This window comes from Ursus arctos, unplaced genomic scaffold, assembly GCF_023065955.2.
Source record: "Ursus arctos isolate Adak ecotype North America unplaced genomic scaffold, UrsArc2.0 scaffold_14, whole genome shotgun sequence".
Taxonomy (NCBI): Eukaryota; Metazoa; Chordata; class Mammalia; order Carnivora; family Ursidae; genus Ursus; species Ursus arctos.
The window spans coordinates 27,553,288-27,574,199 of NW_026622808.1; the positions used below are offsets into that span (position 1 = coordinate 27,553,288).

General features: G+C 52.9%; 1 protein-coding gene across 1 annotated transcript; it reads right to left on the reverse strand.

Moving 5' to 3' along the window:
- Positions 1-1,257: 1,257 nt before the first annotated feature.
- PLVAP (plasmalemma vesicle associated protein) lies at positions 1,258-14,286 on the reverse strand. The gene is made up of 6 exons (XM_026500480.4): positions 13,796-14,286; positions 9,243-9,339; positions 8,431-9,143; positions 6,561-6,618; positions 6,328-6,409; positions 1,258-2,035 (listed from the first exon to the last, which is right to left on the reverse strand). The coding sequence occupies exons 1-6, from the start codon at positions 14,162-14,164 to the stop codon at positions 2,029-2,031; spliced, it is 1,326 nt and encodes a 441-aa protein (XP_026356265.1). The 5' UTR covers positions 14,165-14,286; the 3' UTR covers positions 1,258-2,028.
- Between the last annotated feature and the right edge of the window lie 6,626 nt (positions 14,287-20,912).

Here is a 20,912-nt window from a genome sequence, read left to right on the forward strand (position 1 = left end):
GCCTGGCTGACCCCCTGCCCTGGCTTGGCAGGGCTCCAGCCGAGTGTTTCCTGCAGCAGGCGTCTCTCACCCGAGTTTCCGTATCCAGGAAATATCGCTCCTTTGTCCCTCCTGACTAGCCTGCCTTAAGCGTGGCTTTGCCAGCCCTGGCTCCTTGTGACTCATCCCCTCCCTGTCTAGTGTCCAGGGAGGATGGACTGGGAGGGAATCAAAGCTGGGGGGGAGGGGAAAATGGGGGGTGGAGGCAGCAAATGACAAGCTGAGATTCTAGACCACAATTTTTAGGCCATTTTTCTATGGCCATTTGCTTTGTTTCCTGGAGTTTTTACTTCTCAGGGATAAAATCCCAGAAATGGGGTTGCTGAGTCAAAGGGTTTGTGCATCTTTACTTTAATGAAATATCACCAAACTGATTTCCAGAAAAGCCATGATGAGATTTGCATTTCTACCAGTCCTGTAGGAAAATGCCCTTTCTCTACATCTTCACCAGCAGTAGGTATTATGGCTTTTTAAACGTTCCCCCCCCCGCCCCGGTCTACTGGGTACAATGGGATTTCCCTGTATTCCTCTAATGCACTTTTTCCTGTTTTCCCCACGAATTTAGGGATCAGTGTGTTGACGCACTCCCCAACTGGACCCTGGTGCCCTTTCTGACATCCCATCTCGCCACAAAACAAAACAAGACCAAACAAATGGCCTGAGACTTCAGTGACACTGTTCCTGCAGCTGTTCTGGAGAGAAATTCCTCCAGTTCAGGACAGGCTATCCTGCCTCAGCAACTGCTGTCAGTGTCTGGGGGAAATCTTCGCAAATCTTAGGAAGATAAAAGCCACAGATGGATAATCTGTTTTCTAAGAAATGGCTTCTTTTTCCCCCCAAGATTTTACTTATTTGACAGAGAGAGAGCACAAGCAGGGGTAGTGGCAGGCAGAGGGGGAGGGAGAAGCAGGCTCAGCAGGCTCGATCCCAGGACCCTGGGATCATGACCTGGGCTGAAGGCAGATGCTTAACTGACTGAGCCACCCAGGCGCCCCAAATAGCAGGTATTTAAAAAGCAGTTTCAGGGCTTTGAGGGAAGCTGGTGGCCTGGTGGTGCCCCAGCCTCAGTCCAGGTTGCAGGCTTTTCTGGCCCGGGGACAGGTTGGCGGGAGGGTGGGAGGCTGGGGGGGGGAGTGGGGGTCCTAGCTTGCGGTCTTTTCTCACGCATAGCTAGGTGGTGCCTTTCCAAAGCAGAAATCACCACTCTGGAATCTTTAAAAGGATTCAATAACATTTATTTAGTGCCACTAACATTAATGCGGGCCACAGGTAGGGCTGGGTGTGAGGGCAGAGGGACGAGGGGGGCAGCCGCCCTCACGGGCTATGATGGGGCCAGTGGGTTACATTTGCCCTGGGTTCAGGTGCGGGCTGGCAGGGGAGCCTGGAGACTCTCCTGGGGGGCTCGGAGGCTCATGTTGTCCCGTTCCCACTTCCCTAGGCCCGACATACTGGGGGCGAGGAGTCAGGAGACGAGAAAATTGGAGGGCGGTGTGGCGGGGGCACGAGGGTGTGCAGACGGGTGGGGTGCTGGGAGCGCCTGGGTCCGTGTGCACAGGAGGGGTGTGACATCGGCAAGGGCTGGGCAGAAGGGGTGTGTGTGTGATGTCGGTGCTGTATCTGTGGGCGACGTTCTCACTGTGTCTGTGTGGCATCACTGCCATGTTTTGGTGGGATGCCATCGCCTCGGCTGGTGTGACATCACTGCTACGTCTGTATGACATCATTGTGTCCGTATGAGACATCACTGCGGTGTCTATGGGCGAGGGATTGCATGGTGCAGGTGTGGGCCTGTGAGAGAGTATCAGTGTGGTGGGGTGTGGGGAAGCACGAGCGTGGGGTGGAGGCCAAGGGCACCCACTTTGGCGTGTCTGCAGGAGTTCGGCCGGCCGTGGCCCTGGCTGCCTGCCCGCGCCATGGGCGCCTCGCTGTGCTGTGTCCACAGACTGGCGAGTCCGGGCCACACCTCGGTCCTCAGGGCCTGGAGCCGCCTCAGCCACTAGGGCAGGAAGGAGATGGTAATACAATAGTCAGTCAGACAGACGGAAGGACAAACCTTGCCTGGGTCGGCTTCCTCCCACCCCAGGCCCCTTCTTGCCACCAAGGACTCTTTGACTCTTTTGGGGTTCAGCCTTCCCATTAGACTCCTACTTGTCGAACATCTCTGGGAGGGTGGGACTGAGATGTGGGCCTCCTCAATATACAGATGAAGAGACAGTGGTCAGAGAGGCCACCTTCTGTGCTCCAGGCCTCTGCTGCAGCCTGTCTGACTTTTACACCTGGGACTTTTCCCAAAGCCCCTGTCCAAACCCCCCCACCCCTCAAACAGGGCCTCAGTCTCCCTCCTTTGTCTCCACAGAACTGCCCCAGGGCTAGCCCCTCACTGACTCCCAGGAGGGTTTTTCCAAGGAGCCCGCCCCTCCTCACACACTCTCTCTGGCTCCCCAGTGCCCTGGAGACAAAGCCAGACCCTTTCTACCCCGGCATTCAAGGCTCCACCCACTCTGTCCCTACCAGTCCTCCCCGTCAGAAACTCAAACCCTGCCAAAGTCCTCCAAACTTTCAAGAGGCATCGCTTCACTTCACCCCATCCCCCTGGCTTTGCAGGAGCCATCCTGCTGTCTGGAATGCCCTTCCCCCTCCTTGGCCTCGCAAAGGTTCTCGTGAGGGGTCAGGGGTTGGCTCAGAGGCTGTTTCCTGGTGGGGAGGAGGGGGCCTCAGCCAAGTCCTGCTTCCGCTGGCCCCCTCCCTTCCTTCCCTGGCTCTTCCCTGGGGCCGAGTGGCCTCACGTTCCTTGGCTGGCTCGCCCCCCCCCCCCCCATCCCTGGCTCCAGCCTGACCAGGATTCACCCGCTCCGGGCCAGCCCTGACATAAATTCCTCATCCACTCCTGCCCACCAGCCTGCAAGGGACAGTGGTCCCAGGCCATTTCTCAGAGACCGAGGCTCCTGAGCCCCCATCATCACAGGCCTGGACCAGCAGGTTGCCTTGGCCCTGGTCTCCGGCGGCCGCCTTCGTCCCTATGAACACCTGAATCCAGTCATGTCCTTCTCTGCTCAGGCTGTCCTGAAGCTCCCCAAGTTCTCACCGCAGCCACAGGCCCTGCCTGGCCTGCACCCCCCGCGCCCCCCTCACTTCCTACTCACCCCCTGGATCACTCTCCCTGAGCCACACCAGCCTCCTCCCCAGGCCCGGCCCTGTCTCAGGGTCTCGGCATGGGCTGTACACCCTTCCAGGGACACCCCATCCCCATGGCTCCTCCCTCAGCTCCTCTGGTTCTCTGCCCCAACGTCAGCCTCATGCAGGGCAGAGGAGCCCGCCTGGCCTCCTGTGGAAAATTCTAACCTCCTCACACTGCCTCGTCCCTTCTCTGCTTCGCCCCCCAAGGGGCCCTATAACAACAGCCCCACTAGACTGGGAGCCCCAAAGTGTGGCGGCTTCTCTGCCTATTCCTCCTGGTGTCCTTAGCACCCAGCCGCTGCTCAAGACACACGGGTTCAATGAACGAACCGGATCACAACGGTGCCGGCAATGAACCTGAGCAACACTCGCCGTGCGCCGCGTTCAGAGCCTGGGCCGGACTCCCCATCTTCAACCTTCCGCGTTGCAACAGCTGAGGGAGCAGAAGGCTAGCTGAGGACGAAGCCGCAGCAGACACCCTGCAAGCTCCCCCCGCGCCCCAGCTCTGGGATGGGATCCGTGTGACCCTCTTCCAGGAAGCTCCCAAGTGTCTTAATGTTAGTGCTTCGCCAGAGGGAAAAGCAGCCTTAGCTTCATCATAGCTGGAATGCCCTTCCAGGCCTGCAGGATCCTGAGGGTCCTCTTTAGCAGATGAAAATCCTTTTGAAACGTCCCTTTTCCTGACCCCCCCCAACTCCCAAGTGTATAATCAGCCACCCCTCACCACCCCAGGGCAGCAGCTCTTTCTGCTCGGGGATCCTGTCCCTTTGTTTTAATAAAACCACCGCTTTGCCCTAGAGACATCTCAAGAATTCTTTCTCGGCCCTCGGCTCCGGACCTCACCCCACCGAACCTCACCTATATTCCACAACTGCGTCCCAACTTATGCCTTATCCAGCCACCTGGCCCCAAAACCAATATTTACTTTTTTGTCTTTACATCAATTGTGTGTGTGTGTGTGTGTGTGTGTGTGTGTGTGTGTGTGTTTAACGTAAATAAACGGATGCCCAAAGGACACAGTCTTACCAGGGAAGAAGGAAAACTAGTGCACTTGCCATCAAGAGAAAATGACCTAAAAATGTCCATGGAAAGTGTTCGCGTCCAGCCGATGCTGGGCTGTAGGTTGGCCCTGGCTTTGGGATCGCAGGGAGAGCTGCAAGTGGGAGCGTTTCACCGCCTCGGAGACTTTGTCAAGGCCCAGAAGGAATAAGAGTTGAGAAAAAGTGACTCCCGACCAGGGGCTGGGTGATTTGATGCTGGACCTCAGCCCTGGCCCCTGATCGGAGGCATCTAAAGTTCCTATGTGGTGATTTCACAACCTGTGGATAGCCTAGGCTAGCCCACCGACGGGCTGGCCTCGCTGGCACTCCAAGCCAGAGCTGAAGGCCCCTTTCTCAGGGGAAGCTGAATCAAGGCTGGAGCCCAGAGAGCAAGGCCCCTTCCTGAGACCTGGCAGAGAGAAGCGGGAGGGGCCCTGCTTTAAGTACTCATTGTTTTCTCTGTGGAGGGCCCTCTCTGGGGGTAAACAACGTCAAGAGCTTCCCCTTTCTCAGCTGGGACGGTCTGGGCTGGGAGTCTGGCTCTGGCCCTGACTCACTGACGCATGACCCCAGGCTGGTCACTTCCCTGGGGCCTCAGTTTCCTCCTCTGAAAAGTGGGGATAATAATAGAACCTCCTTCCTTGCCATGATGGCTTTGGGCCAAGATGGAGAGAGGAGCACTGTTTGCTTGGAGCAGGGTCTCCTCTCCACCCTCCTGCTTCCCTCTCGGCGGGCTGCCTGAGGCTAAGGGATTTCTCCCAGACACAGCCATCCAGAGCGGAAGGGACAAGTTCTGCGAGAAGGTGAGCTCCCCGTTAGAGGCACTATGTAAGAGGAGCCATAGAGGAAATGGAGCTGGATGTGGAGGACCCCCCCTCCTCCGCCCAGGATTTGAAGACAATTGTCTGGAAGCCTATTTGTCCCCAGGCTGAAATAGACCAGGCTGACCACAGCCTTGCTGGCAGAGCCACGGGGGCACAGGCTTGGGGTCAGAGGAATCTGGTTTAAAATTCCAGGTGTGTCCCGGAGCCCCGGGTCCTAAACTGTGAATGGCACTGCCCAGCCCAGACTCCTCGGTCAGTGATGTGATCCTGAACATGGGGAGCGTGGCCACCACCTGGGAGGGAGAACAGGATGTTCTCGGGGCGGTGGCCTGAGTCACCTTTCCTGGGATACACAGGCTGCACTCTGGGAGCTGGCGAGGGGTCGGGGTGCCAACTCGGAGCCCTGAGCCGAGTGTGCGCCGCGGTGCCTTGATGCGCCCTGCCGCAACCCCCAGCCCCTCGCTTTAGGCACCTGTGGACAGCACTTAACAGTTAGCAAAGAGTCTCCATGCCCTTGATTTCGGAGACCTCCGTTTTTGTAGAGGTTAGAAAGAGAGGCTCAGAGGGCTGGGGTGAGAGGCCCGGGGTCTCCGCTGCTGCTCTCCCTCCTCCCTTCCTCAGCTCCAGCCACCCCTTACCCCCCAGTCTGGCCTCTGAGCCTTTACCCTGGCTCTCCTTGTCACCCGGAGCTCTGTACCTTCTGCCCTTTCCCAGACAGCTCAGCCCCACCCTCCAGCTCAAAGGCCTCCTCCTCACCGCGGCCCTCTTTCGCCTGCCTGGAGTCCAAGAGCCTGGGTTCGTGTCCCCAGCTCTGCCACTCCCTGGCTGTGTTACCTGGGGCACGATGCACACCTTCTCTGTGCCTCACTTTCCTCGTCTGGAAAGTGGTGGGTGATGACGGCGGCTCGCCCGCTGATTAGGGTTGTGAAGAGTCAGTGAGCTAATCTTGCAAAGCGCTTTCAGCTGTGCTGAACTCAGAGCAAGCTCCTAATAACTGCGGGCTCTTGGTCTCTCTTTTCATGGCTCCTTCATTGTTTCTCTCACCCCCACTCAGGCAGTTTCATGAATGGACCTGTGTGGGTCTTGGTCACTGCTGCGTCCCCATGACCCAGCATAGGGCCTGGTATACAGCAGGCACTCAATTAAGGAAGCAGTGTGTGAGATGAGCCTCCCTCCACCCTGAGTCCTGTTCCCAGCCTCCTCTGAAGCCCTGAGACTGAACCATCTCAGTCGGCCCAGTGCCTTACCTAGATGGGGCTACAACAATGCCTGCAGGGGGCCTCTGGGACTCCAGGATTCTTTTCTTGAACTCCTCCAGGCCAGCTGGGTCTATGGTGAGAGAAGAAGGGTCAGCTCCAACCAACTGCCCCAACCCTGGGTTAGGGGTGGGCTGGCAACCCCAATAGCAGGGCTGAGATGGGATAAAAAGTAGAAAGGACCATCCCTGAACCCCTTCCTGGCCCTGCTTTCTGTCACTCACCGATGGGCTGAGGGATTGGGGCAGGGCCCACAGGTCTTGGTATAGACATCGGCTGCGACTGTGGGAAGAAAGATGGAAGGAGGTTGGCAGAAGCCGGGGCCCCTGAACCAGGGTCCCAGAGAGGGTCCCGCTCCTCCATGCTCTTGGATACCTGGGGCTGAGTTCCTTCCAGGGTGGGGAAACAGATACCGGAGAAAGACACCCACATTAGTTGATGGATAATCCCCTATACCCACTTGCCCTCAAAGGACTGGGGACTCCAGGGACTGGCTTTCCTGGGAAGCCCCCCAGAGACCCTGCTGTGGCCTGCCTCGGTCTCCCCCACAGTCCCAGTTCCAACCTGATCCCAATGCATGACGCCAGCTGAGTCCATCCACCCAGCCCAGCCCCACTCTGGGCTGAAGCCGACCCACTCCTTAAACCCACTGCCTTCCCTGCAACAACCCTGAGCCTGAAATCCAAAGCCAGCTCTAAACATAATCACCTAAAATCCAATCCGACATGAAAACAGCACTTTTCTTAGAATCAAACCCTGACCTAAACCCAATCCTAATGACAAACCTCATCTGACCATAACTTTTTATCTAATTCTGACCCCAGCACATTGCTGCGACCTTGCTGCTATGAAAAATCCACCCCCCCCCCGGGGCACCTGGGTGGCTCAGTTGGTTGGGCATCTGTCTTTGGCTCTGCTCATGATCCTGGAGTCTGGCATCGGGCTCCCTGCTCAGCGGGGAGTCTGCTTCTCCCTCTGCCTCTGCTCCTTCCCCTGCTCATTCTCTCTCTCTGTCTCTCTCTCTCAAATAAATAAATAAAATATTACAAACAAAAATCCACCCCCAACCCCCTTCCCCCAGCCCAGCCCCAGGCTCCACCACGGCCACCCATAAACAGCTTCCCAATACCACACTCACCCCAACTCAACCTTAGACCCTCGCCTCTACCTCAGATGGAACCTCAACCCAGCCCCACCCCAAGATTAGCACCTGTCTAGTTTCTACTCTACACCCAGCCCTGACCCTCACCCCTCCCCTGCTCTCCCTACCCTAACTCAGGGTCAACCAATCCTTCATTTCAAATATATCCTGACGCCAGCCCAATTCAACCCTCAGTCAGCCACCCTAAATCCAAACCAACTTCAACTCCTAACCCATGGTCAACACCAATCCCAATCCTAATGCCCATGAAATCCTAAATCCACCCTTGGCCCCAAACCTCTAATCATCTCTAGACCCACCAGCCACCTACACCACCTGAGCTTCAACTCCAGCTTTGGTGTCTCCACTCAACCCAACCCAAGCCACTGACATCCTACACCCAATGCTAGACTCACCGGCCACCCTGCATGTGACCCCTGACCTAACTTTCAACCTTTCCCCACAATCCAAACTCAGCACAACCCCAATTGTAAGACTAATGTAATCTTCAATGGAACCCTAACTTCAACTCAAACCGACTCAAACACAGCAGTCACTAAGAACTCCCCTTAACCCAAACCCGAACTTTGCCCCCAATCAAGCCTTCCTATAGCCCAGCCTTAAACTTCAGTCTAACCGCCAACCCCACCCATGGCCCCTGATCCTTCAACTCAGACACATCCCAACCCTGACACCAACCCTCCGTGAATCCCCCATTCTCACCCTGAACCAATTTGGAGGCCCACCAGCCACTCTAAACTCAATCCCAATCCTTAGTCCTTTCTCCATGTCCTTCCAAACTCCACCCCAATCTTATGTCAGTGACACTCTCAAGTGAGTTAACTAACCGGACCTAGACTGAGAAGCTCACCTCAAACATGGTAGACATCACCACCAACATGGCCCCCAGACCTGACCCCAATGCAACCTGAATCCAGGGCCCTCTAGCCCACCTTGGCCTTGATGCAGGTGTCCAGGGCGGAGTTGCTGACGGCCAGCTGCATTTTGAGCTGCTCTGCCTCCCGCTTCTTCTCCTCCAGCTCCTTTGCCAGGCTGTCTCGCTCCTTCCGCAGGGCCGCCTTCTCCTCCAGCGCCAGCTGTGTCTGCCGGGTGCATTCGGCCTGGAGTTTGGCCTCCCGGGCCTGGGCCTCCTTCTCCACCTTCTCCTTGGCCTCCTGACTGGCCCGCAGGCCCTGCTCGACCTCCAGCTTCTGGCGCTGGATGTCCGAGTTCTCGCGGGCCACGCGCTCTATGTCGGCCCGCAGGCTCCGGGCCAGCTCCTCCACCTTGGTGGCCATGAGGGTGGGCATGTGGTCGCAGCTTCTCCGGATGGAGGTGATTTCGGAGCTGAGAGGATGGTACAGATTATAGCCCATGGTGTCCAGCGTGCGTGGGATAATGGAGTCCCTCCAGAGGTTACGCAGTTGAGTCTCAAACTTGTCCCTGTCCAGCGGGAGGCAGAGGGCCTGCACCTTCTGCAGGCGATCCTCGGCCAGCTGTCGCTCCTGCCGCTGCTGCTCCCGGGCCTTGCCACACTCGGTCAGCTGTTCCTCCACCACTCGCTTGTTCAGCCCCAGCCCCTCCTTGTCTTTGGTGCACACTTCCTTCTCCTTTGCCACCTCCACCTCCAGTGTCTTGGCCTTCTGGTTCAGCATGAGGAGCAAGGCTACAGGGACATGATAATACATCTCGGGAAGGTTGGGGGTTGCCAAGAGGCTGGGCAGGGAGTCTACCCCCCTGGCTCCCTACTATCCAGACCACTCACCATTGCAGCTCTTGTTAGTCTCCTTGAGTTGTTCTTGACATTGCTTCTCGCTCAAGATGATGGCCGCCATGTACCGCTGGTTGTTCATGTAGCTCACCTAACGGATGGGACACAGGACAGAGCTCACAGTCCAACCCCCGTGGGTCCTCTTGCTCCAGATCCCACACCTGGGTGGCCTGGGTTGGCCCAGTTCACAAGGGCATGGCTCCTATATAGGGGATGCTGGTTAGATCTTTGAAAGTTGTTACAGTTAACGCTACTTGGCAATAAAAAGGGATAAAGCATGGATACAAGCTACAACTTGCATGAGGCTTGAAAACATTAATTCACATTTATGGCCAACTACTTATTTATTTATTTATTTATTTATTTATTTATTTATTTATTAAAGATTTTATTTATTTATTTGACAGAGATAGAGACAGCCAGCGAGAGAGGGAACACAAGCAGGGGGAGTGGGAGAGGAAGAAGCAGGCTCATAGCGGAGGAGCCTGATGTGGGGCTCGATCCCACAACGGCGGGATCACGCCCTGAGCCGAAGGCAGACGCTTAACCGCTGTGCCACCCAGGCGCCCCTACTTTTTTATTTTTTTAAGATTTTATTTATTTATTTGAAAGAGAGAGAGAGAGCACAAGCGGGGGAGCAGCTGGCAGAGGGAAAGGGAGAAGCAGGCTCTCCGCTGAGCAGGGAGTCCAATGCGGGGTTCGATCCCAAGACCCTGGGATTATGACCTGAGCTGAAGGCAGACGCTTAACCGACCGAGCCACCCAGGTGCCTCTGGCCAACTACTTTTTGACAAGGATGCTGTTAAGAACTGAATTGTCCCCCACCCCATCATATATGGAAATCCTAACCCCCAGTACCTCAGAATGTGACTGTATTTGGAGATAGTGTCTTTAAAGATGTGATTAAGTTAACATGAGGTCATGAGGGTGGGCCCTAATCCAAATGACTGGTGTCCTTGTAAAAGGAAATTCGGACACCCAGAAATGCACAGAGGGAAGACGATGTGAAGACACAGAGGAGGGTGGTCATCTACAAGCCAAGGAGAGACGCCTAGAACAGATTCTTCCCTCCTAACTCTCCAAAGGAACTTGCATTTTGACCTCCTGTATGTACAAAAATAAATTTCTATTCTTTTGGTTTTTTAAATAATTTATTTGTTTATTTGACAGACAGAGAATGAGCACAAGTAGGGGGAGCAGCAGGCAGAAGGAGAGGGAGAAGCAGGCTCCTGCTGAGCAGGGAGCCTGATGCGGACTCAATCCCAGGACCCTGGGACCACAACCTGAGCCAAAGGCAGACACTTCACGACTGAGCCCCCAAGGCGCCCCTAAATTTCTATTCTTTAAGCCACCCAATTTGTGGTATTTTGTTAATAAAGCAGCCCTGGAAAATTAATAGAGGTGGCAAAATCATTCCATGGGGGGGAGAAAGAGTCTTTTCAACAAACAGTGCTGGCACAGCTGTATCGCCACATGTTAAGGAATGAATTTGCACCCCTACCTCAAGCCATATACAAAAATTAACTCAGAATGGCTCAATGACCCAAATGTAAGAACTAAAACGATAAAACTCTTTAGAAGAAAGCCTAGGTGTTAACTCTGCATGACCATGGACTTGGCAATGGTTTCTTTCTTTCTCTCCCTTTCTTTCTTTTCTTTTTCTTTCTTTCTTTCTTTCTTTCTTTCTTTCTTTCTTTCTTTCTTTCTTTCTTTCTTTCTTCCCTTTTCCCTTTCTTTCTTTCTTTCTTTCTTTCTTTCTTTCTTTCTTTCTTTCTTTCTTTCTCTTTCAAGACTTTATTCATTTCCTTGGGAGTGAGAGAAAGAGAGAGCATAGAGCAGTGGGAAGGGGCAGAGGGAGAGGGGGAAGGAGACTCCCCACTGAGCAGATGCCCCCTGGCAATGGTTTCTTAGATGTGACACCAAAAGCACAAAGAGAAAAACAGATAAATTGGCCTTCAGCTTGGGTCGAGATCCCAGGGTCCTGCATCTGGCTCCGTGCTCAGTGGGAAGCCTGTTTCTTCCTCTCCCACTCCTCCTGCTTGTGTTCCCTCTCTCACTGTCTGTCTCTGTCAAATAAATAAATAAAAATCTTTATTAAAAAAAAAAGGAACAAAACCCTGACACACAGGGGTGAATCTTCAAAAAGTCATGGTAAATGATAGAAGCCAAGACACAAAAGGACACCTGTTGTAGGATCCCATTTATACAAAACGTCCAGAACAGACAAATTCATAGAGACAGAAAGCAGTGATTGCCAGGGGCTGGGGGAGGGGGAGGGTAGGGAGTGATGGCTCGTGGGGACAGGGTTTCTTTTCTGGAGCGATGAAATATTCTAAAATCAACTGTGATGATTGCACAACTCTGTGAAGGTGTTAAAAAGTATTGAATTATACACTTTTAATTGGAAGCGCTGTAGAGCATATGAATTATATCTCCATAAAGCTGTTTTTCTTTTAAACAGAGAGAGAGAGCGAGAGAGCCAGACAGAGGCAGAGAGCGAGAGAGCACAAACGGGGAGCAGAAGAGGGAGAGGGAGAAGCAGGCTCTCCGATGAGCAGGAAACCCGATGTGGAGCTCGATCCCAGGACCCTGGGATCATGACCTGAGCCGAAGGCCGCTGCTTCACCGACTCAGACACCCAGGTGCCCCTCAATAAATTGTTTTTTAAGGAAGTTCTTACAATTCAACCAGGTGCTTTCCAAACTTTGGAACAGAACCCTCTGCAGAAATACAACAGGTAAAGCAATGAAGAATGTGGAGGGTTTGTCTTTCTGTCACTCCTTGTCCTTATTCCTTTGGAAGCCGGCCCTGTGCTGATGCCCTGGGGTTAGGGAGAGACAGAAAACGGTTCTGGACATTCTACTGGCTTTTCAAAAAGCCACAGAAGAGGAAGATCTGGAGATGGCAACCAAATGAGTTGGATCCAAACATGAAATGAGAAAGAGGCTTTCTTCCAGTTGGAGGAAGTGAAAAGAGGAGGTTTCAGAGTGCTGCTTCCGGACCCCAAGTGCCAATGAGGGTCCCAGCACCCTGACCCAGGCAGGGTGGAGGGGACCCTAAAAATATCACTGAATTAAATCCTCTTTTCACTTCCAGGACCTTGGGGCCAAAAGTGCAGTTGCCCCCACAGAGAATTTAAGAAAAATCACGTTTCTTAGCATGGCCAGGACCGGGGAAGACCAAGATTCACCTGCTACCATCAGACACTTGGGGCTGCCATGGTGTGGGCAGGGGCAGAGGATACTCCCCAGCATCAGGGGCCCCCCTCCAGGGTGGGGTGCATGCGGCCTGAAACTAGAGAAACCCCAGGGGCCTTGGAGAAAATCCTAAGAGGTTCCAGCCCAGAGAAATTTGTCAACACGAAGGAGAAAAAAAAAAAAACAAAAAAAACCCAACCCCCCCCCAAAAAAAAACCTGTGATCTTCAAATGTTATAGTTGTAAAAACACAGAATCTTAGGTTTCTAATATTCTGCAACGGGGGAAGTTCAGGGTTCCGGGATGCGTGTGAGCGTCTAAAACTTTATGATCCTGGAATTCCTGGTAGCTCCTGGACCCGATGGCTGTTCCCCGGGAACTGGGAAATCTGAGGCGGGACCCACCTTGCCCTGGGATCTGAGACATGGAGACATAGACCTTCCCTGGGCAGGTGTGAGGGGGCCCGAGCACATCTTTCCTGTTGGGTAGGGAGGGCTGGGTGGTCTGAGGCCCCAGCAGAGGCCTTTTTTTCCACTACCCCCTACCCTCCACCTCAGCCAGGCTGTGGGGGAAACTGAGGCTGCCCCCATCCAGCCTTCCCTCCTCTGGTCCTCCCTTCTCTCACCCCGATTCTGCTGAGGCCCGAGGAATGAGGTCCCAGCAGCAAGGCCTCCCCCAGAGGAAGCGCACCTGTGAGAATGCGGGCGATTGTCTTGTCGAGTGTCTATGACATGAGCTGGGGGTGCAAACGGGTGGCAGTCTCCACTAGACGCCCATGTGTGCGCCAGGACCCTTCCCTGGGGCTGCCTGTCTCTGCCCCACCCCCACCCCGGAGAAAACCACCTCCCCCCACCTCAGGCTTTCATTTCCCCATGCGCAAAAGGGTTTGGAGCTTCTCCTGACCCCAAGGGATTCAGCAATGAGATATTTCTAAAGCAGGCACCCAGCATGAGGCAAATGGGAACTGTTCATACTTCTTACTGAGTAAGAACCAAAGGCTCTGAGTTTTTAGCTAGTTCTTATTCGTAGCTGGTATGTGCTGGCACATTCTGTGGGCTTTATGCCTATTAAGTCATGGGCCCAGGGGTGCTGCCGATCCACAGCCAGGATGCCCAGTTACACTGAAGTTCCAGATAGATAATGAATACATTGTTTTAGGATAAGTGTATCCCCAGTATCACATGGGATATACTTGTACTAACCAACTCTGCATTGCTTATCCCCATGGGCTCCTCGCATGAAATAGAGACTCTACGACTGCCTCTGGCTCACAGACGAGGGAACCAGAGCTCAGATTGGTGAGGGGCCCTGCCCAGAGCGCCCAGGGTGAGCGTCTGGCCTGAGGCCTTACCCGGTCAGCTTGGCACTGGCGGAAGCTGGCATTGATCCGGTCCAGGTCGCGGCGGGCGTTCAGCAGCAACTGCATGATGGTGTCCTTGGCGCGGGAGGTGAGGTTGAGCTCCTTGGACAGGTTGGCCTGGGAGGCCGTGAGCCCCACGACTTGGCTGTACAGGCCCTCGGCCCGGCGCTCGGTGGCCTGCAGGTTGGATTCCGTGCTCACATGCACGTTGCCGTAGACCATGAAGAGGACGAGGCCCAGGATGATGAGGAACTGGATGAGAGACACGAAGAGGAAAAAGTAGCGCAGGTAGTACCAGCAGCCCCTCGGGCTGCCCCCCGCCCGCGAGTATGCTCCTCCGTGCTCCATGGCCAGGCCCATCTCTGCCCGGCCCGCGGCGCTGCTCGGCTGGTTGGCCTGCTCGGGGGGACGGCAGCTGCCCCTTCTGCACCCTGCCACGGGCCGGGGGGAGTGTTTATATTACTCCTCTTAATACTTCCTCTGCCTGGCTCCTTCCTGACCGGGAGGAAATGGGGGCTGTGGGTTATCACAACACTCCCACCCTGGCTGTGAAGGGAGGGGCCGCGGCGCTGCTGGGCTTCTGATAGTCATTGGGTGGGGCACCAGCTGGTGGGGGGGGGAGGCTTCCTCGGCCCCTCGGAGCCTCAGTTTCCCCACCTGCCCTTGCTCCGTGCCCAGCGCTGTTCTCAGCACTGGCTGCATACTATCTCCTGTCATCGCCCCTGTCGTGCGGAGGAAGAAACTGAGGCACAGGGAGGCCAAGGGACTGTCCTGGGTCTCACGCTGTGAGTTCGTAGAGCTGGAATTCCCTCCTGCTGGACTGGCTACGGATGTGTGTCCACCTCGTGGGCTAAGTTGGGCAGAGTGCTTGGCCCAGAGCCAGGCACACAGTAGGTGCTCATCAGGGCTTTACAGAGGGCTGACACATGGATGGCAGTGGCCCAGGCTCCCCCAGCTGTCAGGCCACCCGATGCCCTGCTCACAGAGGTGCTGCGTAAGTGCGCAAGTGAGCTGGGAGCTGGTCGAACAGGCTCGACTCAAGGGAGGGGCTTCTCCTGTCTGTTCTCAGTTTGCCCTTCTGTGAGCTGGGTATCCCTGTGGTGTTTCAGTGACAGGGCCAGGGACGGGGGCTGTAAGGGAGGGTTTGCTGTTTTGTGATTACTATCATTTCCTGCTGGAAGTGTTATTTGGGGCGCTCGCTGTGCGATGGTGAATGGAAAGTGCCAGGTAGGTGGGGGTTGAACTTCACTGTGGGTCCCCCCCCCGGGTGGGCATGAAGGGGATTTGGGGACCAAGGAGCCAAGGACTCTGGGTGTGCCCTCTTGCCCATCCCCCCAAAACGAGGAGCTCTAGGAAAACCCTCCATTCTGGATGAGGTGTCAGCCTCAGACCCGGCCATAAGGGACCCTTAGTCTTGGGGAGACAGAGTGGGACACAGCCCCTACCTCCATGGGGTCAAGGCTGGTAGGAGGGAGGGATGGGGGCTGAGGGGAAAGGGACCAGCGGATGGAAAGGCTGCTGGACAAGAACACCATTATTGTACACTGCTTGGGGAGGGGGGCACAGCAGCATGAAGGCTGCTGCATGGGGATCCATCCCCCCAACAACGAGGTTAATGGGGATGGGGGTAGTTGACAGCGGGGAGGGGGTCCTTCAGGGTGGTGCTCATCACAGGGGTAGGAGTTGGGTTGGGAAGGAGGAAGTTCCCAGGGGTAGGCAGGAAACCCCTGTCTGACCTTTGGCCTTTGCAGCTACCCGGTGATTCCTGATTCCGGACCCTTCCCAGAGGCTTGTTGGGGGGAGGAGGGTTGGGGGCTGCAAGTGGTGCCCAACCAGCTATTTCTCTAGGTTGGCCACGCCCACCCAGAGTCCCCTGAGCAGGGTGGGAGGAGGATATCTTCCATCTTTGTTAATGGGGGCCATGCAGGCGAAGAGAATACATGGTTTCAATTTACGCTCTGGAGTTAAGTTCTGGCTGTGCCACCTACCACTGTGTGACCTCAGACAAGTGATTTTCCTTCCTTAAGCCTCGGTTTTCTTCTGTCTAAAGTGGCAGCAACATAGCCAGTAGTGAAACACTTGTCACACTGTCTGGCACACACCCAGCCTTAATAAATAAGGGTACTTTTTTTAAGGCAAGAGAGGCTGGATCATGTGCAGCCTCTGACGCTAGGCTGAGAAATTGATATACAGGGGAGGGACACTGCCTCCAAGTAGTGTGCTTGGGTACTGTGGGAGCACTGGGTGGAAAAGAGCATGATGGGGGTACAGCCTAGGTAAGATGGGTCCAGCAGAGATGAACAGACATGGGGGCAGTGACTGGGCCAACACCAGTAGGTGTGACAGTCTTGGTATGCACTTAAGATCCTGTCTACTCTTCATGATATCTTGAAGGTGTTGTATATATGTGTATATGAACATGACATCTGTTGTCAAGGAAAAAGAAAGGCAACCATAAATTCCCAGAAAATTAAAAAGCCACCATAGATCCAATAGTACAATTTTGAGTAATTGTCACAGTGTGAAAAACAGGTTTTTTTTTTTTTAAAGATTTTATTTATTTATTTGACAGAGAGAGACAGCCAGCGAGAGAGGGAACACAAGCAGGGGGATTGAGAAAGGAAGAAGCAGGCTCCCAGCAGAGGAGCCTGATGCGGGGCTCGATCCCAGAACACCAGGATCACGCCCTGAGCCGAAGGCAGACACTTAACGACTGAGCCACCCAGGCTCCCCTACAGTTTTTTTTTTTTAATTATTTATTTATTTTTAAAAGATTTCTTTATTTGAGAGAGAGAGAGAGAGAGAGCCAGCACACAGAGGGAGAGGGAGAGGGAGAAGCAGACTCCCTGCTGAGATCATGGCCTGAGCTGAAAGGCAGACGCTCAACTGATTGAGCCACCTGGGTGCCCCTAGTTTTTTATTTTTTAATTAATTTTTAAAAGATTTTATTTATTTATTTATTTGAGAAAGAGACAAGGAGCGGGGGAAGGGGCAGAAGGATAAGCAGACTTCCCGCTGAGAAGGGAGCCCAACGTGGGACTCGATCCCAGGACCCTGGGATCATGACCTGAGTGGAAGGCAGAAGCTTAACCAACTGAGCCACCCAGGTGCCCCTTATTTTTTAATTAATTAATTAGAGAGAGAGAGCTCATTTGCGTGAGTGGGGCTTGTGGGGTGGAGGGGCAGAGGAAGAAGGAGAGAGAGAATCTTGAGCAGACTCCACATGTGGGGCTCAATCTCATGACCCTGAGATCATGCCCTGAGCCGTAATCGAGTGGGACACTTAAACGACTGAGCCATCCATGTGTCCTAGAAGCAGAGTTTTAAAGATACACACTAATGTCGTTTGTATCAAGCTCAAAAGCAACATTCTATCTCTTTTTGGTAATCTGATCTCACATCTTTGATTTGAAATGTTTCTTTTTTCAAATAGTTTGTTTTATTAGCTAGATATTTTTAAATGGAAAAAGTAACGATGAAACTTAGTCTTTTTGCTCAATATTATGTCTTTATTTTATTTTTTAAATAGTTTTTTAAATTATTTTTTTAACTTTAAAAGATTTTATTTATTTACTTGAGAGAGAGCATGAGCAGGGGAGAGGGGCAGAGGGAGAGGGAGAAGCAGACTCCCCGCTGAGCAGGCAGCCTGACATGCGGCTTAATTCCGGGACCCCGGGACCATGACCCGAGCTGAGGGCAGACAGACGCTTCACCAACTGAGCCACCCAGGCACCCCAACATTATGTCTTTAAATTTGTTGATTTCTTTTGCCTGGTGCTTAGGTTTTCACCACATACATTACCATAATAATTATCAATGGGCATTTAGACTGATTCTAAATTTTTTGTTTCAGTGAACAAAATAAGATATCAAATCCCCACAAATCCCTGCTGGGTCCCAAAGCAGTCCCATCTTATATTTTGACAGCTAGTCACCAATCTGTCCTCCAGAGGTGGTTTCCATTGACACCCCTGCCAGCAGTGTCCAAAATCTCTAAAAACAGACTTTCTGAACACATTTTGCCTGTGTCTCTGGCCAGAAAATCCCCGAGGGAGGAAGCGAATGACAGGTCTTTGGATTCGCATGGGGTCAAATGCATTGGTCCTGATGTGAGCATTTGGTTTTTTCCTGAAAACAATTTGTCATAGTCACAGGAAATTTTGCACTTGAACCCTTCTGGATTCCCTTGGAGGGTCATCACAAAATCAGGCTTTGATTTTAAACTTTTCTTTGTTTGTTTGTTTTCTAAATTAAACACGATCAATTTGGTTTTATTTGTGTGTTTGTGCCGAGAAGGGAAAAGTGTTATGAGGAAGTCAACTTTGTGTCACTCCCTAAAACTGATATTGAAATTCTCAAGGAGACACAAGATTTTAAAAAACTTTCACAGAGGGGCGCCTGGGTGGCTCAGTCTGGTTAAGCGGCTGCCTTTGGCTCAGGTCATGATCTCAGGGTCCTGGAATCCAGCCCTGCATTGGGTTCCCTGCTCAACAGGGAGCCTCCTTCTCTCTCTGCCTGCCCCCCCCCCCCCTTGTGCTCTCTATCTAAAATAAATAAATAAAATCTTTAAACTTTTTAAAATTTATTTTATTTTATTTTTTTAAAAAGATTTTTATTTATTTATTTGACAGAGAGAGAGACAGCCAGCGAGAGAGGGAACACAGCAGGGGGAGTGGGAGAGGAAGAAGCAGGCTCCCAGCAGAGGAGCCTGATGTGGGGCTCGATCCCAGAACTCCGGGATCACGCCCTGAGCCAAAGGCAGACGCTTAACGACTGAGCCACCCAGGCACCCCTAAACATTTTTTTTTTAATTTTTAAAGATTTTATTTATCCATTTGAGTGAGAAAGAGAAAGAGAGAGCACAAGCAGGGCAGGGAGGGAGGGGCAGAGGGAGAAGGAGAGGGAGAAGCAGACTCCCTGCTGAGCAGGGAGCCCAGAGAGAAGCTTGGAATCACCACCTTAGCCGAAGGCAGACGCTTAACCCACTGAGCCACCCAGGCACCCCAGATAAATAAAATCTTAAAAAGAAAACAAACAAACAAAAAATAAAAACTCTCACAGAACTTTAGGAATGTCCTTAAGGAAGTGATATTTGTGGTGAAAAAAAATTTCAGTGAAGTCCAAAAAACCCTCCACTTTGGTTAAATTCAAATGAAATCACGTTTTGCGTTTTGGGAGGTGACAGAGGAAGCAAAGAGAACCCACCCGAGAGGAACAGTCTGTCCTCCCTGGGCCTCCGTATTACTGGCTGATAAAAGGCAACCCACTTTCTTACTTGGGATTGGGGGCGCTAGCAGGGTCAGGCTGCCTCTGTCCCAGGTGCTCTCTGCCTACAGCTGCCCACACTTCCCATTTCTGTCCCCTTACTGTCATTGCAGCCATGGGAAGGGGACTCCAGGGTGACAAGGATAGGGGAAACCAGGGCAGGGACCTAGGAAGGTGTGCTGGGGATAGGGGTGGAGACAGATAGAGACACAGAGAGACTTGGAGAGAGAGAGACAGAGACTTTGAGTAATAATTGAAGAGTGGGAGGCAGAACAGAGAAAGGACAGGCCAAAGGCTGGCCCTGTGAGGTGGGAGCAGGTGGGGTCCAGAAGGCAGGTGCCACCAAGCAGTGCTATTTACTTCCCTGAGCAGCTGAGGGAGCCTCAGAGCACATGGGGTGGGAGGGTGGGGAGGTGAAGGGGGTGGGGCACCTGGGCTTGTTCTCTGTCAATCCTCACCTACTCCCTGTCCTATGGCCTTCCTGGGGGATCAAAGCCCTCTGTCTGCACCCTCTCTTTCTTCCCAACTCTTTCTGACACCAGATCTAACTGTGCCCTTTCTGCTTACACACCTGCCTTGGCTCCCTATTTCCCTCCAGCCCGGAAACTGATTTTCAGGGGTCGGGTGATTTGGCTAAGATGAAGCCACCAGAGACAATGGATAATAATGATAATGTTTTAGGTCCCATTTACAACCCGGAGCCCAGCCCTTGTACCCTTGGATCTCACAGCAGCACAGTGAAGGGGTCTTAAGTCAGACAAAGCAAGGTCAGTCTCCTGGTCTCCAGCTCTGGTTGACCGCAGAAGGAGAAGCCACTTCCTGCTCACTTCTGGATTGACGTCGGAGTTGGGGGTGGGGGTAGGGGGAGGTTTCAGACGCACCCTTAACCTCTCCAGCTCAGAGCCCTTAACCGGTGGCAACCGGGTGGGCAAGTTGGGGCGACCCCTGGTGGCTGTCAGCAGAACTAAGCTGTTAGACCTTCCTCCCCTCAGCCTCACTTCCTCCTTGGGAGTTGGCCTGCTAGTTCCCCCTCCAGGTGGGCCCCTCCCAGGTAAAGGCCCGGATGTGGTACCTCCAAGCCCTGGGGGTGGTAGTGGGGATGTTGAACAGGACTGGGTGAGGTGGGGGAAAGAGTTCCAAGGGCTTCGACCTCCCTCAAATACCAGCTTCTTAGGAATTTTTAGAAACAAATTTTATTTTAAAGGTAATACACGTGCATGATTTTAAATGAAAACTTTACAAAAAGGTATACGAACATGAGAATGCACCCCTCCCCCCAGCTCCCTAGTTCCTGCTCCGGAGGCCACAGCTGTGACGACTGTTTCCTTCAGACACATTTGGGTAAAAGTCTTTCCGTCCCTGAATTTTGGAAAATGCACACAAATTATCAATTTCCTGCTTTTTACATTCATATTCTCAGAGGAGATTTGCCTTGGCTCCTTTAACAGTCGTATGGAATTTCCACTGTGTGGACAGGTGCACACTCAGTGAAACAGTTCCCAAGCGCGGGACACGGAGGTGGTTTCCAATTTTTTGTAACTATGAAGATGTGATGATAGATTTCCTCATTCTCTCCCCTCCCCTTACCCTTTGCCTCTTTTTTAGGAGTAAACTTTTTATTTTGGAATAATTGTAGATTTACAGAAAAGTTGCAGAGATAGTAGAGTCCCTGAATAGCCCTCATCCAACTTTTTCCGTGGTTAAGCTCTTTTACACCGTGGCTCACTCGTCAAAACTAAGAAACGAACTGTAGTACATTAAATTAATTACACTCTGGACTTCATGTGATCTTCTCACTACGTGTTTTTCTGTTCCAGGATCCAACAGGGCTGCATTGCATTTG